This window comes from Clarias gariepinus, chromosome 5, assembly GCF_024256425.1.
Source record: "Clarias gariepinus isolate MV-2021 ecotype Netherlands chromosome 5, CGAR_prim_01v2, whole genome shotgun sequence".
NCBI classification, from domain to species: domain Eukaryota; kingdom Metazoa; phylum Chordata; class Actinopteri; order Siluriformes; family Clariidae; genus Clarias; species Clarias gariepinus.
Window position 1 is genome coordinate 19,254,033 of NC_071104.1, and position 19,625 is coordinate 19,273,657.

Below are 19,625 nucleotides of genomic sequence, written 5' to 3' on the forward strand. Positions count from 1 at the left end.
GTTGAGGGACCAGCTGAGGTCCTTCTCTAGGTGGACACCCAGGAATTTGGTGCTTTCGACGATTCCCACAGAGGAGCCGTTGATGCTCAGCGGAGAATGGTCGCCTCGTGTCCTCCTAAAGTCAACAACCATCTCCTTTGTCTTGTCAACATTTAGAGACAAGTTGTAAGTCCGTTAGCCTCTGCACTTCCTCTCTGTACGCTGACTCGTTGTTCTTGCTAATGAGACCCACCACGGTTGTGTCATCAGTGAACTTAATGATGTGGTTCGAACTGTGTGTTGCTACACAGTCGTGAGTCAGCAGTGTGAACAGCAGGGGACTGAGCACACAGCCTTGTGGGGCCCCAGTGCTCAGTGTGGTGGTGCCGGAGGTGCAGTTACTGACTGAGGCCTACCGGTCAGAAAGTCCAGGATCCAGTTGCAGAGGGAGGTGTTCAGGCCCAACAGGTTCAGCTTCCCAATAAGTTGTTGGGGGATGATAGTGTTGAATGCTGAGCTGAAATCTATGTACAGCATTCAACCTTATGTGTCCTTCTTGTCCAAGTGTGTGAGGGCAAGATGTAGTTTTCCAAGTAAAAATGTATTAAAAATCTTTGCTCATCTTGCGGATATATATGAAATATATGTTTGTTTGTTTTTTAAAGGGGGGTCATTCCAAAGGAGAAACCGGAGTTCCTGGATTTATTGGGGAACGGGTATATACTTGTTATGCATTTATGTTATCAGCTCTTTTCTTTACATTTTTATGAGCATGATTCTGTTTAGCTTCTTGCATAACGAGATATATTTCATTATTGCTAATAGGGCCCTCCAGGAAGAAATGGATTGCCAGGAAGAAAGGTATGTTATATTTTAGGTCATCACTGGGGCTTCAACTATTACATTGAAATGCTCTAGATATTTTGATATTGATGTATTGATATTTTCCCAGGGTGATGCTGGAGATACAGGCTTTGCTGGGCTGCCAGGAAACAAGGTATATTTTATTATGTGGTTACAATAACTTTATTCCTGGAAATTAATGATGGCTGGCTGTGTGTGAACTGCAGTACATTGAAGAATGCACAGGATTAATATGATGAATGTTTCTAACATGTGACTGCTTCAAAAGGGGGAGCCAGGAGAGCCAGGAGAGCTGATCTATTCAAACGGAAATAGTGAAGGTAACAATATATATTTTTACTCAAAATGTAGTTGAGTAAAACATCATTATTATGGGTTATATATATACATATATATGCTGCCATTTGTTAAGTCTGTTGCATATCTTTTCTTGTTTCTGAAGTTGGGCCAAAAGGAGAACGTGGGCCACCTGGGAAAGATGGTCCTAGAGGAATGAAAGGATTACAGGGTCCCCCTGGGCCAGATGCTCAGGAACAAAGCATAGGTATTTAGAATTTTTAAGGTGTCTAAAACAAAAATAAAATATATATTTTTTTAATTTTTAATAAATGTATTAATGGTAAAAACAAAGCTAAGTGTTTGTTTTATCCACAGTCTTGTTTGGTCTATTTGGACCAAAAGGGGAAAAAGGAAGAAAAGGTGACACTGGGGAACCTGGTATTCCAGCTTCAGAGCCTGGGCCTCCAGGCATTAAGGGAGAACAAGGACCACCTGGGCCACCTGGACCAAAGGGATCATGTAAATCTATAACTCTATCTCTACCATTTTGCACTGGTTGTTTGCATGATTAATGAATTTAAGCGTGTTCAGATAAAAACGGTACTTTTGACTGTGCCGAATAACAAGTCAGTTATGACAGCAAGTACTATTTATATTTCTCTATATAATTTACTGTAATGTTTGGATACTATCAAGGTAAAAAGTTTTCTCTGTACACCGGAACCATTATCTGACTACCTGCTTTAAAGTGCTGGCCTTCTGGGAACTCCTTTACTGGCCAAAACTTGTAGAAGTCACTTGGAGCGAGGTCAGGACTGTACAGAGATGTGGCCTGTATAGTGCATGTGGGCTGTATAAGGTTGTGCATTGCCCTGCAAAAACAGAACACCTTAGGTAACCAACCCTTTTTTTTAAGGAAAGGACAAATGGTGTTCTGTTATTCTACACAATCAAAAGTCCCAATTTTACTTGAACAACACTTACATTTTCACTAAGGTATAACTACAAACTATTCTAAAAGAGAAATACTTTCATATCACAAGTCATATATACTTACATAAAGGACATTGAACACAAAGTTTCAGTCTGTCATCATTATTGAAAGATTTTAACGTGTTGTCACTATAAATCTGTTTGTCCACAGGGGGTACGTTTTTTAAAGGGTCTGAAGGGCCAAGTGGACGTCCAGGAAATGCTGGCATAAAAGGACAAAAAGGTAAGACTGTTGGCTATTGATATTAACTGATTGATTTTAGTTAAACTGTTTATGAAACATTATGATGTATGGATTCATGATGATATACAGTACATTCATCATAGGTTTTGTACTCAAAGTGAATGTACTATTTTATTTTTAGGTGACCATGGTCACTGTGAGTGCACATCACAAACCTCCCCTCCTGGACTCCCAGGCCTAGCTGGAACTCAGGGTGACCCTGGGATAGTGGGCGAGTGGGGTCAAAAGGGTGATCAGGGAGAGCAGGGACCCAGAGGCTTGGATGGTCTGCATGTTAGTTATCAGAATTATGGCAATTATTTATGGCAGAAAATATGTTGCATAGGCAGTCAAAAAAGTGCCATATTGTAAGTCATCTAAAATCATAATTCTTTTTCAGGGCTTTCCTGGTCCACAAGGCCTCCCTGGATCTAAAGGCTTTAAGGGAGACAGAATAGAGGTTACAGAGAAAGGTACATCTTTTTATTATAACAGTTTATAATTTGAAAAATAAAGAAATTATGTTGATGTGTTTGTATTACTTGTAAATTTAACAGGATCACCTGGAGAACCAGGAGACCCTGGGAGACCAGGTGAACGAGGAAACCAAGGTCACCCTGGGCCTAAAGGAATAGATGGTAGCCCTGGACCTCATGGCCCTCCTGTGAGCATCTCACTAGCAATAATGTGTACTTGATCTGAATGCACTGTTTTTATTTTCAGATTACTACCAAATACTGCTGCCAGGATGCAACCTGATTACTAAACACAAGCTGTAAACATTGTGTATCAAACATATGATCATGTTTTCAAACCCTATGAGTATGATAATTCAAATATAAGTGTGCTATTGTGATTGGTGTGTTATGCTTTTATGCTGTTTGCAGGGAGAAGGGCCAGTTGGTGAGCCTGGAGAGAAGGGTTATCCAGGCAGGCCAGGTCCACCAGGGTTTCCTGGAGTTCGAGGGGAAGAAGGTCCAGGAATCAAAGCTCTAAAGGGTGTAAAGGGTACTGTTGGTGATCCAGGAATAAATGGTTTTGATGGATACCCAGGCCTACCGGGTACTTCAGGTATGAATTCTTTTATCTATTCTCCTTCTTTTCATTCTTATATCATTCTGATTCTTTAATACTAAGTTCTCATTCTCTAATTGGTTCTGCAGCCTCTGCTTTATATATATGTAGATTTTTACTTTTGGATTCATTATTCTTAAAGTCATGGAATGCTTGAAGTCATGGAAACATTATAATAAAATCAAGCATTTAACCTTAACATCTGGCATTTTGTTTTATGCTTTACGGTTTTAATTTAAGAAAGGATTCCATGAAGAATTTTCTCTGAAAATTTAGAGAATAATCACTTGATATAATCTCTGCAACTGTTTTAATCGCAATCAGCTTCTGTCTATCTATCTGTATCTCCTCTGGTGTTATCTGTTTCTGTCGGTCATCATCTCTTGCTTGCCATTTAAAGGAGACTGTAGTCTACAAGGAGAAGGAGGCGAGTGGATTACAGCAGGTAGCTTGATCGGTGACAAGTCAAATCACCATTATAACTTTTCTCTCTAAATGCTTTGCTGCATTGCAATCACTTTTTTGTTCACAGTCACTGCTCACTATTATTGCTTTGGGCATTATTAACTTTTCTCCTTGTTTGATTTTATTCACCCACAAATATTGTTGTTTACACCCTGTTGGTATGTGCTTTGTTTTTTACTCAGTAATGAGTCACATGTGATTTGGGCATGGCATAACACAGGGGTTCCCAAACTTTGAGCAAATAATGCCAAGTAGACCTTATGGATTTTTTTTTTTGAAAACCCACCCACATTTGGTTCCATAATGTATAATTTAGTGCTTCAGTAAATGTTTGTTCTTTTTAAGTCTGTTTAGTCACACTGTGTCAACAAGGAGCCAGTGGTATGAGGTTTAACCATATAATAGAATTCTATTAGATTTATCCATATAATATTTTATTGATGAACAGCTGTCCTAGTACAGTATGTCAGTATTGCATAAAAGAAAAAAAAACCACTAAAACAGGACATGCATACATACAGAACTAGTCAAAAGTTTGTACCCAAGTTTGGATTTAATTTTGGATTGGATTTAATACTGGAGATTTTTCAATTATGAACACATATGACTCTAGGTAATTGTTATTTTAAGACATGAAGGTCAGCTGTTCTGGAATAGTTCTAGCAAGAAAACTATTGTCTATAAATGCATTTTAAGAAACCCATCAAGCACCATAATGAAACTGAATATCATGAAGATCATCTCATGACAGCAAGACCAAAAACTTACCTCTGCTGCAGAGGAGATGTTTATTTAGAGCTACCAGCCTCAAACATTAGCACCTCCGATTAGAGCAATTATGAATGCTTTACAGATCATGAGTAGCTGACACATTTGGATAGTAACTGTTAGAGGAAATTGTTGCATTTTTTACATTGTAGAAAGCATTAGAAACAGTGAACACCAGTTTGGGAGCCCCTACTATAACATGTAATTTCTTATAGCGTTTGCAAAGCAGGCAGTCAGAAACGAGTGTGGTGCCTAAGTTAAGATTATAAAATCATCACTTTGTCACTAAATATCCTATGGCTTTGGTATGTCCCCCAGGGGATTGTAAAGGGGGACTTCCAGGACATATGGGACCTCCAGGACCCCTTGGAATGGAAGGAATGCCAGGTAATATTTATTTATAATATTAGTGATACGTGTGTTGTAATATTCATCATCACATAATCCTCATTTAGACAGACCTAGCAATGTCGGTGTATTTTAGGTCTACCTGGTCCCAAAGGATTACCAGGAGATAGAGGCAGGATAGGAGCTAAAGGGGATCAAGGAGACCAGGGCATTGGAGGACCACCTGGAGAAAAAGGTGAGCTAAGTATACAAGTGTTGTCCTTACATACGCTCAGACGTTCAGGTCACTGTTGAAAATTACCATACATTCAGTATTTTGTCTGTTAACTTGCTGATCTAATTTTTCCATGCAGGTTTTATTGGACCTCGTGGAGACGCAGGTAGTGCTGGACCAAAAGGTCTCAAAGGATTTCCTGGCACTCCAGGTAAGCCAGGGCTTGCTGGTGATGCTGGACAAAAGGGTCCTAATGGTGAAGCTCTAGGAGCATCTCCAGGGCCCCCAGGTGAACGTGGACCATCAGGACTGCAAGGCATAAAAGGTTTATCTGGAAATCCTGGCACAATTGGATACCCAGGTAAGAAATACCCTGTAAGGATTAATATACCTTTCAATAATAGTGTTTATTTCTAATTATAGATTGGGATTCGTGAAATTCTGGATTTAGTCATACACTGTACATACAATTATTTATTTAACTGTTGTACAATACAGGCATGGAAGGAATGCCTGGAATGATTGGCACCAAGGGTGAATTAGGACCTGAAGGTTTACAGGGGGAAATAGGAAGACCTGGACCAGCAGGAATATTTGGCTTCCCTGGGAATCCTGGTCAAGCAGGGCCCCCTGGACCTCCAGGCCAAATTGGACTGCCAGGTAAATTATTTGGGTAATCAAAATCTCTTATTAGAGCGTGACCTTTAATACAACTGGAGGACAAAAACAGATTATCTTATAATAATAATAGTGTCATAATAATATGATCCTGTCTGCTGTTCCTCAAAGGGCCTACAGGAGAAACCGGCCATCGAGGAGATGGTGGGCCCCCAGGGCCCCCAGGAGTGAAGGGTTTTCAGGGAGAAGCAGGAAGTGATGGTAGGCCAGGAGGTTATGGAACACAAGGGGATCCAGGACTCCCAGGACATGTTGGGCGGACTGGTGTCCCGGGACTTAAAGGTCAGAAGATTTTTCACTTTTCACAAATTTTCAGACGACAAACATAGTAAATCTTATCCAAAGAACAATGTGCAAATTGCAGTGATGTACAATGTACATTTCTTATGATGCTTTACACTGCATGACAAAATTTCACATTTCACAAATAACATAGACATGCTGGCTTAGTGGTTAGCACTGTTATCTCGCACCACCAGGGTCTGTGTGTGTGTGTGTGTGTGTGTGTGTGTGTGTGTGCGTGTGTGTGTGTGTGTGTGTGTGTGTGTTTCTGTCCTGCAAGTAGATGAGACCCCATTCAAGGTATACCCTGGCACAGGCCCCTAATAACCCTATAGAGAATAAGCACTATACTGTATGTGGTTAAACAGATGGCTGAATAAAAAAATACGTAAAAGATCCTCTTTTGTTATTGCAATTTTGTTTAGATGTCACAAAAAAGCACAAGCATCCAGACTTTCCATATTTTCATATCCCTCATTCTTCAGTTGAGTGCTTTTTTAACTGGACATGAACATGGTTATTGAGTTCTTTACAACACAATTTCAATTCATTAACCACCTAACTCTCCAGTTGATCTCCCATAATGAGTCGTCCATAAAAATTATCATATTGGACACTGCATAGGGCTAATTCATATTTCTGCGACAATGTACTTATGAGTACTAGGTACTTTATAAATGATAAATGCCCACCTGTATTTATACTTACATCTTATCATTACATCTTATGATACTTATAATCAACTAAACCAGGATTTACCGATTGCAGACAGAAGTGCAAGAAAAAAGAATCTGAGCTTGAATGAAAGAGCATTTTTTGTTTTAATGTAAGAGTAATAAATAGAAGGTGATGAGAGTAACTTTGTTTTGAAAGGTACTGAGTAAAAAATAAACAAATTAATATTGTTTACGCTAAAATTAATAAGATGACTATTACTCTGATATTCTTCATAAAATTCACAGAAAAGAGGAATAAAATCCATGCTCTTCACACCATATTTACCCTAAATTACCAACTGATTCACATAAGGACAGAGTCATGTCTCATTTAAAGAACATAAATCACTATTTAGAAGTTATACAGTACAATCTATAGATGGGTCACATGTAAGTACAATTTAAAATCTACCAGAACAGCTTTAATGTGTATTCACATCTTTGGAACTGTCCAGAAATGAACACCATGCACGAAATTTTTTTTAGTAGCTTGGAAAAAAAAAGTCAGAAAAGATGTCACATCTGCACCAACTCCACAACTCCATGATCACATGATACAACCCAAAAATATTTTGTTTAGATATTTACTTGTATTTCTCATATATACTTTTGCAGGTATAAAAGGCTCTCCAGGCATGACAGGTTTCCAAGGAATGTCAGGAGATCCTGGTCAAACAGGCCTTTCAGGAGAGAAAGGGCTTTTAGGAATGCCAGGTCAACAAGGAAAGAAAGGGGACATGGGCCCACAGGGACCAAAAGGTTCTTATTTATTATTTTCTCTTGTAATAATGACTGCATGCACTTTAGATTGTTTCATGTGAAATGTTAATAATTCGGTCTTGGAGCTCATAATATTTGTTGTTAATAATTTCTTTTCATCAGGTGAAAGAGGAGTAATGGGCCCTCCAGGTCAAATGTCCGGGATAGAACTTGAACATATGAAAGAGGTCATGAAAGGTGCAAAAGGTGAACATGGAGATAGAGGATCTGCAGGTTTCACTGGACCCCGAGGTACATATTGTTGCTACAATTATTTGCTGTCATGATATGAAAGTGAAATGTAAAATAATATTTTTAAGTTTTTAATATATAACCTTTAAATGTGTTATAATTGAATAAATTTACCACTACATTCATAATATTGACATGTATATTGTATTAAACATCTGTATTTATTTATTAATATATACTGAATTAGCATAACTGAAACACACACACACTCTCACCTTTACAGCCCCCCTACCACCCCCTCCTTCTCACGGCTTCCCAAACACACACACACACACACACACACACTCTCTCTCTCTCTCTCTCTCTCTTTGCCTTACACAGAAACTCTGCTCTGTCGCGATTCGGCTGATGCAGAAAAAAATGGATCTTTACCCTCTAATGAGACTTGCTCTTGCTTTAAACGCGTGCACACACACGCACGCTGTACAAACACTACAAACACAAAATAAAATATGTTTTACACACACGTGGTCACAGTGTTATAGTAAACAGTAAACGCGTGCACAGATGTTGATTAATACCAGTAAGAGACGAGCACTAAAACCCAGCATGGGAGGCGATTACCTACAATGCCGTAGCGCAAGAGAGAGAAAAACCGTTGGCTCAGTTGTGATCAAGTGACGCGTAAAGTCAAAACAAGAAGCGCATGTGTGATACATGATATTCGACAATGCTTGTTTTTCATGTCAAAATTTATTAAAAATCTTTGCTCGTCTTGCAGGACACTCGTAAACCGTGTTACTCGTAATACGAGGTTTCACTGTATGTATGTATACATATATAATTTAATTACATAGATGAGACTTTCATTAACAACGCTATCAACTGATTCATAACATGGACGCATCTCACAAAACAAATCTATCTTTAATGTTTGTATAAACAGTGCAGTAAAGAATATCAATCAGCTGTCTTAGTTATCAATAGAAAACTATTTACCGCATGTATGCTATAAATAACAAATATTTAAAGAAATTTAACATAAAAAAACATAAAATTAGTTTATTTACACACATGATCTCTTCTACCCTCTAGGCACCAAAGGTATGCAAGGAGTTCCAGGACAAGAGGGGAAACATGGATTGCCCGGGGAACCCAGCAATGTAAAAGGTCTGTTAGGTCAGCCTGGTGCTCAGGGACTTCCTGGACAGAAAGGAATGCCAGGTCCAACAGGATCCCCAGGAATTCCTGGATTTTTTGGACCAAGTGGCAACCGGGTAATTCTTTGCTGGAGTAAAATCATTACATAAGCATTTACTGTATGTACATGAGATGTGTTGATGTTTACAAGTTTGTTTGGTATTGAGGTTTATGGTTAAAGCTAACTTCATGTCTTAGGGAGACAAAGGTTCACCTGGTGCTTATGGAGCAAAAGGAGCTGTTGGAATCAAGGGTATTAAAGGTAATATTAAATTTTTATTATGTCATTCTTAAATTCTGCTTAAAACATATTTTTTTTACTTCACTGTCTATATTTTTTTTTTATCTTATTAAATTAGATTATTAGATTTTTATAATCTTAAATCAAAGACAAATGTCTGTTTAATTCCTCGGGTATTGCTAAGAGACTCTTGTGCTTCAGGTGAAGAGGGTGACGTTATAGATCTGCCAGGACCTACAGGAACCAGAGGGGAAACTGGGCAGCCTGGACCTTTAGGTGTGGTAATAAAGTATTTTATTACCTGGAAAAAAATATATATCTTTGCAGCAGCAGGTTTGTGGAATGGTACTGAGGGATTTTTTTTATTCACTTGCCTTGTACCTCTGCAGGTGAAAGTGGTTTCCACGGTCAAACTGGAGACAGGGGAAGTCCTGGTTTTGATGGCATCCAAGGACCCAAAGGGGCTCAAGGTGAACCTGGAGAACAAGGGACATCAGGTAAGAGAGTCTGTTCATAATAAATCTTTGTGCTTAAAACAGTGGTTTAATGTTGAAGTGCCAGTCTGGTTACTATACGCAGACAGAAATTATGCACAAGTGGACCACTTTTGTTCTTTTATCAGGTGCTGATGGTCTAAAGGGCTTTCCAGGAAACCAGGGATCAAAGGGGTGGCCAGGTGTGCCAGGAGAGGCCGGGACCCCTGGTAAACCAGGTCATCTAGGACAAATAGGTATGTTCAAAGTAATATAGGGATAGAAAAGAATACAGGAAAAGAAAAATTCACGGGGATCCTGAAAAATATATATGATGTATATTATATTAATATAATATTAATAATAATATTTTGATATTGTTATGATATTATCCTGGAGAAATGTAGTATTCAAATATTTATACAAGTTTTTCTTTTCTTGAAATGTATATAATTTTTTTTGGCTGACTGTAAAAACTATTAATCATAAATATGTCATAATACTGTATCTTCTAAGAGAAGAATTATATTAACATATTAATAATTATATCATTTTGTTTTGTTTTAATGCATTTGTTCCTTTTAAATAAGCATAATAAAAAAGCATATTAATATAAACCTTCAAGTTCAAGTTCAAGTAGTCTTTATTGTCACTTCAACCATATACAGTTAGTACACAGTGAAACGAAACAACGTTCCTCCAGGACCAAGGTGCTACATGCAACATAAACTTACAACATAAATTAACAGAGAAGCTAAACAATAGCCGTTGATGCTCAGCGGAGAATGGTCGCCTCGTGTCCTCCTGAAGTCAACAACCATCTCTTTTGTCTTGTCAACATTCAGAGACAGGTTGTTGTTGTTGCACCAGTCCGTTAGCCTTTGCACTTCTTCTCTGTACGCTGACTCGTCGTTCTTGCTAATGAGACCCACCACGGTCGTGTCATCAGCGAACTTAATGATGTGATTTGAACTGTGTGTTGCTACACAGTCGTGAGTCAGCAGTGTGAACAGCAGGGGACTGAGCACACAGCCTTGTGGGGCCCCAGTGCTCAGTGTGGTGGTGCTGGAGGTGCAGTTCCCGATCCGTACTGACTGAGGCCTTCCGGTCAGAAAGTGTGCATACTGTTATTAAAAATAAACTGCATTGCAGTATAGAAAGTGATCACATATAGCAAAAGTCATCATTATGGTCATTATTTAATGTTCGACTGAAGTAAATATTTCCTGTAATGAATATGTGATATAGTAATGTGCATGTCATTGCCTGTTCTTTAGAAATTAAAGTGAGATGAAGATGAAAGGGAACATTTATCATTTAAATGATCTCTTTAATCAGCACAAGTTTTACAGCTGATGAGATCAAGTATTGCCCTGCAGTCCGAAAAATGAATGTAATCTGCTATGAGCGCAATAACAGTGTGATAAAATATGAAAGGTAAAGTTTCCTCTCCCTTTTCAGGTTTTCCTGGGCTTGATGGGTTATCAGGGCTGCATGGACTTAAAGGTCAAAAAGGTCTTCAAGGTGTTTCAGGTAGACCTCAATCTTTTTTGTCTCCTGCCTCCTTTTTATGAACATACAGGTGTTTAGTGTTTTGCATAATGCATGAGGAAATGTCATAACTTACTTTCATGGCTGTTTCTACTGTTAATGTTTTATGTTTTTGCAACTTCTCTAAGCAGATAAGTGGTAATTAATGATTTTTTTTTTCTGACCACATTTCTAATGCAGAGTTGATGGTTCAGCACTATACGTTTGGGTTTTAAGAGTGTGTTGGACTAAAACCAATTCCAGCAATTTAAGTGTTTGTCATTTTATGAGCAACAGTTAACAGTTAAATAATTTTAATGAACTGCCAGGTAACTTTAGACGTTTCAATGGTTAATTTACTGTTCACAATTTCATGCTTGTTAGGACTTGACAATTGGGGGATACCAGGTGAGGATGGAGCAAAAGGAGAAGTAGGAGACCCCGGTATTCCTAACACTGAAATTGGGTTTCCTGGAGCTCATGGCCTTAAAGGGTCAATAGGAGATGCAGGTGGGTCATTGAATGCCATATTTTAAATTAGTTTGTTTGTCTGTTTGCAAATTAAGATATATTTTCCTTTAAAAATAATTTCTAAAAATAACAGATATTTTTCCAATCTTTATCTAAACTTAAAATGCTGCTTTTTTAAGGTGATCAGGGTGAACCGGGTCCGCCAGGAGATCAAGGGCCTCCAGGTGCCCAGGGAATTCCTGGTAAAAAGGGTTTTTCAGGGGACACAGGACTTCCTGGTCAGAAAGGTCTTCCAGGTAAAGACATATGATATATTGGATACAGTTATCAGCATGAGATCATATTTCCCATATCATAACATTATATCTTAAATCTCACCACTGTGATGGTCATGCATAGGCTATTGTAGTATGAATCACTCTTTCTGATCTTTTGTTGATTTAGGCTTTCCAGGACACACTGGTCTGCCAGGTGCTCCATCTCCATCTGGAGCTAAAGGAGAACGTGGCATTTACGGGGATCCTGGAATCTCAGGACCAAAAGGGCTACGAGGAAACATGGGAGATAAAGGATTTCCTGGAGAGTCTGGTGTATCAGGAGGAAAAGGTTTGGTCCCGAATTTTAGCAATTTAATGTGCATCAGTAAGGTTGACTTAATGTAACACAGTTTAACATGATGTTATGTAACATTATGCTCTAAATGTGTATTACCTAGTTAATATTATATACAAACAACTGTTAAATTTTGCTTTTTGCTTTTGAGACATATAGAATGTCCATTCCTTTATGTAGGAACAGAGAGCTAATCTTACTCTGTACCTGTTTTTTTTTTTAATCCTGGGTTACAGGTACAACGGGAGCCATGGGAGATATGGGTGTCCCAGGGCCACATGGATTACATGGTGATAGAGGTAATCCTGGGCGTAAAGGAGAGAGTGGGCCACCAGGTATATAAATGTTATGCTTTTCTCTTTGAAATCAGAAAATTTATGTTTTATATATATATAAAACTGAAATTGTGCATGTTCATCAGAAGTATGTATGCTTACAAAAAATAATGTTATATGTGCATGTTATAAAAGTCCCTCCATATATTACCTCCTCCAGGTCCACCTGGCCCCCCTGGTGCTAAAGGACTCCCACCAGTTCCTGTTATGGTGCCAGGTGAGAGAGGACCCCCTGGTTCACTTGGTGAGCAAGGAATACAAGGAGAGAGGGGGAAGCCTGGCAATATGGGACCCCCTGGAGATCCAGGTAAATGAAAGGTTTCTGAATTAAAAAAAATTTATGATTATATTTTCATTTTAATTACATAAGCATTCATTATAACTTTAGAGATTGTCACTTTAATGCATTTTCTTGCCCTAGGGATTATTGGACCAAAGGGGCACAAGGGAATGCAAGGGCTGCCTGGAATTCCTGGAACACCAGGTGTCCGTGGAAATGTCGGACCAACAGGACACCAAGGCCTCCAGGGCCTAGAAGGTAAAGTTCCGAGCTAAGCATGTGTGTCAAGAAGTTAAAGTGGCAGGTCAACATGATTTTCTGGCTCACCCCAGAATAATTAAGCAATGTATTGCTTCTGGGGCGGCTAGCAGTGGTTAGCACCTCCAGGTTTTGGTTCGATTCCCGGTCAGGCTCGATTCCCGTCACTGTGTGCAAGGAGTTTGCATGTTCTCTCTGTGCTTGGTGGTTTTCCTCAGGGTACTCCGGTTTCCTTCCACAGTCCAAAGACATGCAGATTAGGCTAATTGCCATTCCCAAATTGCAGGTAGTGTGTGAGTGTATGTGTGTGTGCCCTGCGATGGATTAGCATCCAGGGTGGGTGGGGTGTACCCTGCCTCGTACCCTAAGCCTCCTGGGATAGACTCCAGGCCCCCTGCAACCCTGAATACAGGATAAAGTGCTATAGAAGATGATGACTGAGTGAGTGAGTATTGCGTATTGGGAGGCAAAATCAAGTAGATAGTCTGCACTGCTGATAAATAACAGTGCTTTAGGTCAACTTCTGGGCATGCTATATGGGGGGTTTACCCATTATTCTGTAATTTAAAAGTCTGTAATGAAAAAATGGAAATAATTTTCTGTTTGCTTAATTTGTACATTTCTCTATGGGATTTAAAAGGTTGTAAACATTTCAGGAAGCCGTGGCCGCCCTGGTATTCCTGGTCCCACTGGTATGCCAGGACGCAGTGTAAGTGTTGGGTACCTCCTGGTGAAACACAGTCAGTCTGATCAGACACCAATGTGCCCTGTGGGAATGTCCAAGCTGTGGGAGGGATACAGCTTGCTTTACTTTGAAGGTCAGGAGAAAGCTCATAATCAGGACCTTGGTAAGTAAATAAGTCTTCCAGACTTCCTGACTTATCAGTTCTCCAGAGAGTTAATATTAAATCTTTGAAACTATTTGTGATATAATATAATAAGAATAAGGTCGGCACCATTTTTGATGTACACCACAAATCAGGTTCTTTAAGAACATTTTCTACTGCATCCTCTAGGTTTGGCAGGCTCTTGTCTCCCTCGATTCAACACCATGCCATTCCTCTATTGCAACCCTGGTGATGTATGTTACTATGCTAGTCGCAATGACAAGTCTTACTGGCTTTCCACAACTGCCCCTATTCCCATGATGCCTGTTGAAGAGGCAGATATAAAGCCCTATATCAGCCGCTGTTCAGTATGTGAGGCTCCATCTGTGGCAATAGCTGTGCACAGTCAAGATATAACTATCCCACATTGCCCTTTAGGCTGGAGAAGTTTATGGATTGGCTACTCTTTCCTGATGGTAAGCAATTAGTCATTTCTCCTTATTGTTACACATTTTATTGTAATTCTACACAAATGTATTATTTTTTAAAAATCAAAATTTTTTTTTTTTTTGGAAATTTAAACAAGATACATGTACATACATACTATCTTTTTTTCAGCCATTCTACTCCCCCTACACTTAAAAAACAGCCAGTCTGCTAAAAATATCAAATTCAAATCAAATTTAAATTTTATTTGTCACATACACCTACATACACAGTACGAAATGTAGTGAAATGCATTATACGACTGCCATTGACCCTAAAAGAGAATTAAAGTTTACAAATGAGAAATAAATATAAATAAAAAAATACAATAGAAATTAAATTAAAAAAAATTAAATTAAACTAGGAAAAAATAGAACTAAAAATAAAAATAGAAATGTGCTAGGAAAAATAGAACTAAAAATAAAAATAGAAATATGATGTGCATAAAAATAGAAATATACTGTACAAATTGAAATATCCTGTACTGGGTGTGCAAATATGCATAGAACAAAGTGTCTTTGTGCAGAGGTTATTAAAGTGACTTTGTGCACTGGTCCAGGATGTAAACGTACAACATGTAGTGTAGATATGAAGGAAGGTGAGCGTGTAATTGTCCATAGTGTTCATGGATGTAAGAAGATTGATAGATTTGATCAATTATGAAAAGATTGTGTTAGTTCTGCATAGTGGTGTGGTTGTGGTTGAGAGACCTTATCGCCTGCGGGAAGAAGCTCCTCCTCAGTCTCTCTGTGTTGGCCTTCAAGGAGCGGAATCGCTTCCCAGACCGCAACAGAGTAAACAGTCCATTATTGGGGTGGCTGAGGTCCTTCACGATCTTCCTGGCCTTGGTCAAGCACCGCTTGCTGTAGATCGAGTGCAGGTCAGGGAGCTCGATGCGGATGATGCGCTCAGCTGATCGCACCACCCTCTGTAGAGCTCGTCTGTCCTGCATGGTGCTGTTCCCGAACCAGGTCGTGATATTTCCCGTCAGGATGCTCTCTATGGTGCAGGAGTAGAAATTCCTGAGCACCTTGGAGGGCAGTCTAAAGTCTCTCAAGCGTCTGAGGTGGTAGAGACGCTGCCGGGCCTTTTTTACCACGGTGTTGATGTGACAGGACCATGCCAGGTCCTGCGTGATGTGAACACCAAGTTATCTGAAGCTGTCCACTCTCTCCACTGGGCTCCTGTTGATGACGGGGGTCTGGTAGTTCCTCACCTGCTTTGTACTGAAGTCCACTATCAGCTCCTTTGTCTTACTGACGTTCAGGAGGAGATTGTTTCTTTGGCACCAGTTCTCCAGATTTCCAACCTCCTCCAGGTAGGCCGTCTCATCGTTGTTCGTGATCAGGCCCACCACAACAGTGTCGTCAGCAAACTTGATGATGGTGGTGGAGCTGGTAGTGGCCACGCAGTCATGGGTGTACAGAGAGTACAGCAGGGGGCTCAGAACACAACCCTGGGGGGCTTCAGTGCTGAGAGTGAGTGAGGCTGGGACATGTCCGCCCATCCTTACTGCCTGTGGTCTGCCAGTCAGAAAATTGGAGATCCACCGACACATTGATGAGCTGAGTCCCAGGTGCTCCAGCTTGGTGGTAAGTGTGGAGGGAATTATGGTATTAAATGCAGAACTGTAGTCGATGAAGAGCATTTTCACATAATTCCCCCTCCGAGTGTCCAGGTGAGTGAGAGATGTATGGAGGAGATGAGAGATTGCATCGTCCGTGGAACGGTTTGGACGATAAGCGAACTGTAGTGGGTCGAGTGTGTCTGGTAGTGAAGAGATGATGAAGTCTCTGACCAGGCGTTCAAAGCACTTCATCACTACTGAGGTGATATATACAGTATATATATATATATATATATATATATACAGTATATATATATATATATAAACAAAAGAAAAATAACTTCAAAAATACATTTTTCATGACAGATCCCCTGCATCTATGTTTTCAAAGTGGCTTCTAAATGGTTGAAAGACATTAAATTTCTGAGTGGATCCAGATAAAATACAAGACCTCTTTAATCCATTGAGCACCCACTGTTGGCAACGGCTCCTCCCACTAAACATGATCATTCTCCTTGCGAGAAGGGAGCTAATGAGTATCATAATGGCCTTGGCGTCAGTCAGACGAGCACTTGACGAGTCATATGCAGTAGCGTAGCTGGCTCCTGCTTACATCGGTCACATGTGAGATCAAAGTCCTCTCTGTGTTTAAGGCAAAACTGATAATAAGTCAGTTCTATGTATTATCTTTTGTCAGAGTTTATCTGAGATTTGTTCTTTCATATTTCCCATTCCCCTTTAAGTACATCTAATGTGGCTGAATTACATGTTTAATAACATTTATACAGTACCATCGCACAAATTTTTTTTTTGCAAGTGCTAGCACCTGAATTGGTAGATGAAAAGCTTAGATTAACAAATGACATTAGAATTTGATACAGCCTAGCAAGTAATGCAAAACTGTGTGCTGGATTGCAAACTTTGTCTTTCATACACAGCATACAGCAGCTGGAGATGAAGGAGGTGGCCAGTCTCTGGTGTCTCCAGGCTCATGTCTAGAAGATTTCCGCACCACCCCTTTCATTGAGTGTAACGGAGCTAAGGGTACCTGTCACTACTTCTCTAACAAGCACAGTTTCTGGCTGACGTCCATTGATCAGTCATTCCACAGTACACCAGAGTCTGAGACGCTTAAGGCTGGACAGCTCCTCTCACGCATCAGTCGCTGTCAAGTCTGCATGAAGAACCTGTGACTTGGATGAACTTTGACTTGGGGGTGAAATTTTAACATTTTTGTGTGCAGTCCAGTAGAGAATGACATGGTAACCTGTTCCTACAGGTTATAAAATGTTCCTAGTAATGAGTAAGTTCATAAACCAAATATGTATTTTTTAAATAAAAACTATAAAAAATGATATACTGCATACTTTTACACCATGTTGGATGACCCTCAGTTATTCTTCATTACTATGTACCCCTCCCTATATGCCTAAGGACTGAAGATATGTAAATGTGTTGAGAACAGGGGACAAAGAAGCATCAAAAGCTTAGTATTTTTATCTTTATTCATGTTATATTTGAAATGGTGCTTTTCTTAACTTATTACCTCACTCATCAGCGTGATTTGTGTAATTGAGATTACCAAGTACATCATACAGCAGAACCAAAGACGCCCATGTTAATGCACTGCTTTACTTATATTCATCTTTATATGACACTGCCTATAGCTATTAGATACTTTTCATTGATTTAAACAACAGCCAAATGCTTTACACTATAAACTCTATGTTTTAGTGCTGGAACAATACAACCGTCTGATTGTCACCTCAATTAGTGTTGCTTTACATACGCATTTAATCATGATTTTATTATCAGATAATTAACTCTGTTTTACTAACACTCTTCTCCAAATGTAAATTTTGTTCTGTGGGGAATTATTTGCACTTAAATACAGTTTAGTGTTATCATTATTCTACGCTTCCTCAGCAGCCTCTGAGCACAAGCACGCACCTCTTTACAGAAACAGAACAGAGAGCTGTTTCTCTGACATGCAGAGCAGAACATCTCGTCTTACTGAACGTGCTTTACGGATTCCTTTGTTTCTAATCTGTTATACAGACTGCACTGATTTTACATAATGAAAATGTCCTAAATATATAGATTTCTTATCTTGCACAGCAAAGACAAATAAAAAGCTTGTTTAATACTCCTTTTAAAAAACTGATATTTAATGATTGATAGACCAATTTCAGGCGAATGACCCTATTTGTACTTTGCTCAACCACACATACCACATGCCTTCTCAGTTTTAGCCTTTGACCATAAACAAGTGAAAGAAGATTAAACAATTGGTTGTTGCATTGAACGTTAACATGTTAACAATGTATTTATGTGGGATATATTTGGACCATGCTCTGAATGATTGTGACTGTTAGCATTACTGAACAACAACAAATAAAATACTTCTGTTTGTTTTACATATTTTTTTTTGCCCAAATCAGGGCAGTTTTAATATAATTGCATAATTTATTATTAAAACATATTTCCCATGATAAAGTATGATTAATACTATGAGGGGCATTCAAGTCAAACTGGAACATGTAAATGAAGAAATAAAACTGGTCGACATTTACAGAAGATTTAGAGTATTACAGAACAGTATTATGGCGAGACTCTTAGCTGCAGCAAAATACTTGAACGGTGAAAATGTTTAAAAAAAGGCCGTATGTGAATAACGGCCCCAGTTGAGGTAGCTTGGAGCCCACTGCAAAGTGGAATGGCTAATGCCGAAAAATCGACAGATAACTTGATGCCAACTTGAGAAAGAGATGCACCCATCTGTAGGAAATGTACACACAGGCATTCACTAACCACTCACACATTACAGGAACTTAGTTGGAAGTCATTGCCATATCCCCATACAGTCTACAGGCATTTTTACATGTTTGGGCCATTTAAGGAGTTCCTAGCAGGCCAGCAATCATACATATCTCAGGCAGTCTGATCATGGTATCGGTACCAAGCACTAGTGAAATGCTGGAATAAGTGCATTAGTGTAGCAAGGAATTATATAGAGAAATAAAAGGTACCCAAAAAAATCACAAGTCCTAGTTTGACTTGAACCTAATACCATTGGTATAATTTTCCAAGAGGTAGGATGATGGAACAGTTAGCATTGTCACAGCCCCAGGGTCCCTGTGTTGTTTCTGAACTCAGGTTACTACAGTATCTGTGTGAGTTCCACATTGCCTTCTTATGTCCATCATACAGTATGTTTCCGATGAGTAAGTGGAATATGTTTTGAGAATGTTGATTCATTTGGCTATGCTATGCTAATATAGGCCATAACTGTGAATGTGTGCACAAAGTGTCCTGTAATGGATTGCCAGCCCATTCTGTGTGCCCTGTGCCCAGTGTTCCAGGTATAGACTTTAAAGCCAGTCAGAAGTATAACTAAGAGGGGAGAAATTATGATACATGGACAAAAGTACTGTACTATATATATATTGACAAATAACCATCCCATTCATATGTGGACTTGCCCAAAAACAATGCTACAAATTTAAAAGCA

At 39.2% G+C, this 19,625-nt stretch overlaps 1 protein-coding gene across 2 annotated transcripts in view; it reads left to right on the forward strand.

The window, feature by feature from the left end:
- Nucleotides 1-18,528, forward strand: part of col4a2 (collagen, type IV, alpha 2) — a 71,698-nt gene extending 53,170 nt beyond the window's left edge. Inside the window, exons 15-48 of one of the 2 annotated variants that reach the window (XM_053496132.1) lie at nucleotides 645-695; nucleotides 805-840; nucleotides 932-976; nucleotides 1,112-1,163; nucleotides 1,286-1,387; nucleotides 1,498-1,641; nucleotides 2,267-2,338; nucleotides 2,481-2,632; nucleotides 2,739-2,811; nucleotides 2,896-3,002; nucleotides 3,226-3,409; nucleotides 3,813-3,857; nucleotides 4,964-5,032; nucleotides 5,130-5,228; nucleotides 5,347-5,568; nucleotides 5,706-5,867; nucleotides 5,997-6,167; nucleotides 7,499-7,642; nucleotides 7,766-7,894; nucleotides 8,930-9,111; nucleotides 9,233-9,296; nucleotides 9,477-9,551; nucleotides 9,665-9,772; nucleotides 9,898-10,005; nucleotides 11,210-11,281; nucleotides 11,663-11,788; nucleotides 11,929-12,045; nucleotides 12,194-12,355; nucleotides 12,598-12,696; nucleotides 12,857-13,003; nucleotides 13,118-13,234; nucleotides 13,891-14,082; nucleotides 14,251-14,537; nucleotides 17,053-18,528. In XM_053496132.1, the coding sequence (XP_053352107.1) occupies nucleotides 645-695; nucleotides 805-840; nucleotides 932-976; nucleotides 1,112-1,163; nucleotides 1,286-1,387; nucleotides 1,498-1,641; nucleotides 2,267-2,338; nucleotides 2,481-2,632; nucleotides 2,739-2,811; nucleotides 2,896-3,002; nucleotides 3,226-3,409; nucleotides 3,813-3,857; nucleotides 4,964-5,032; nucleotides 5,130-5,228; nucleotides 5,347-5,568; nucleotides 5,706-5,867; nucleotides 5,997-6,167; nucleotides 7,499-7,642; nucleotides 7,766-7,894; nucleotides 8,930-9,111; nucleotides 9,233-9,296; nucleotides 9,477-9,551; nucleotides 9,665-9,772; nucleotides 9,898-10,005; nucleotides 11,210-11,281; nucleotides 11,663-11,788; nucleotides 11,929-12,045; nucleotides 12,194-12,355; nucleotides 12,598-12,696; nucleotides 12,857-13,003; nucleotides 13,118-13,234; nucleotides 13,891-14,082; nucleotides 14,251-14,537; nucleotides 17,053-17,307 (4,170 nt within the window). In that variant the 3' untranslated portion in view covers nucleotides 17,308-18,528. The remainder of the gene's footprint in view (nucleotides 1-644; nucleotides 696-804; nucleotides 841-931; nucleotides 977-1,111; nucleotides 1,164-1,285; nucleotides 1,388-1,497; nucleotides 1,642-2,266; nucleotides 2,339-2,480; nucleotides 2,633-2,738; nucleotides 2,812-2,895; nucleotides 3,003-3,225; nucleotides 3,410-3,812; nucleotides 3,858-4,963; nucleotides 5,033-5,129; nucleotides 5,229-5,346; nucleotides 5,569-5,705; nucleotides 5,868-5,996; nucleotides 6,168-7,498; nucleotides 7,643-7,765; nucleotides 7,895-8,929; nucleotides 9,112-9,232; nucleotides 9,297-9,476; nucleotides 9,552-9,664; nucleotides 9,773-9,897; nucleotides 10,006-11,209; nucleotides 11,282-11,662; nucleotides 11,789-11,928; nucleotides 12,046-12,193; nucleotides 12,356-12,597; nucleotides 12,697-12,856; nucleotides 13,004-13,117; nucleotides 13,235-13,890; nucleotides 14,083-14,250; nucleotides 14,538-17,052) is intronic. The other variant, XM_053496133.1, reaches the window with a different exon arrangement.
- The last annotated feature ends 1,097 nt before the right edge of the window (nucleotides 18,529-19,625 follow it).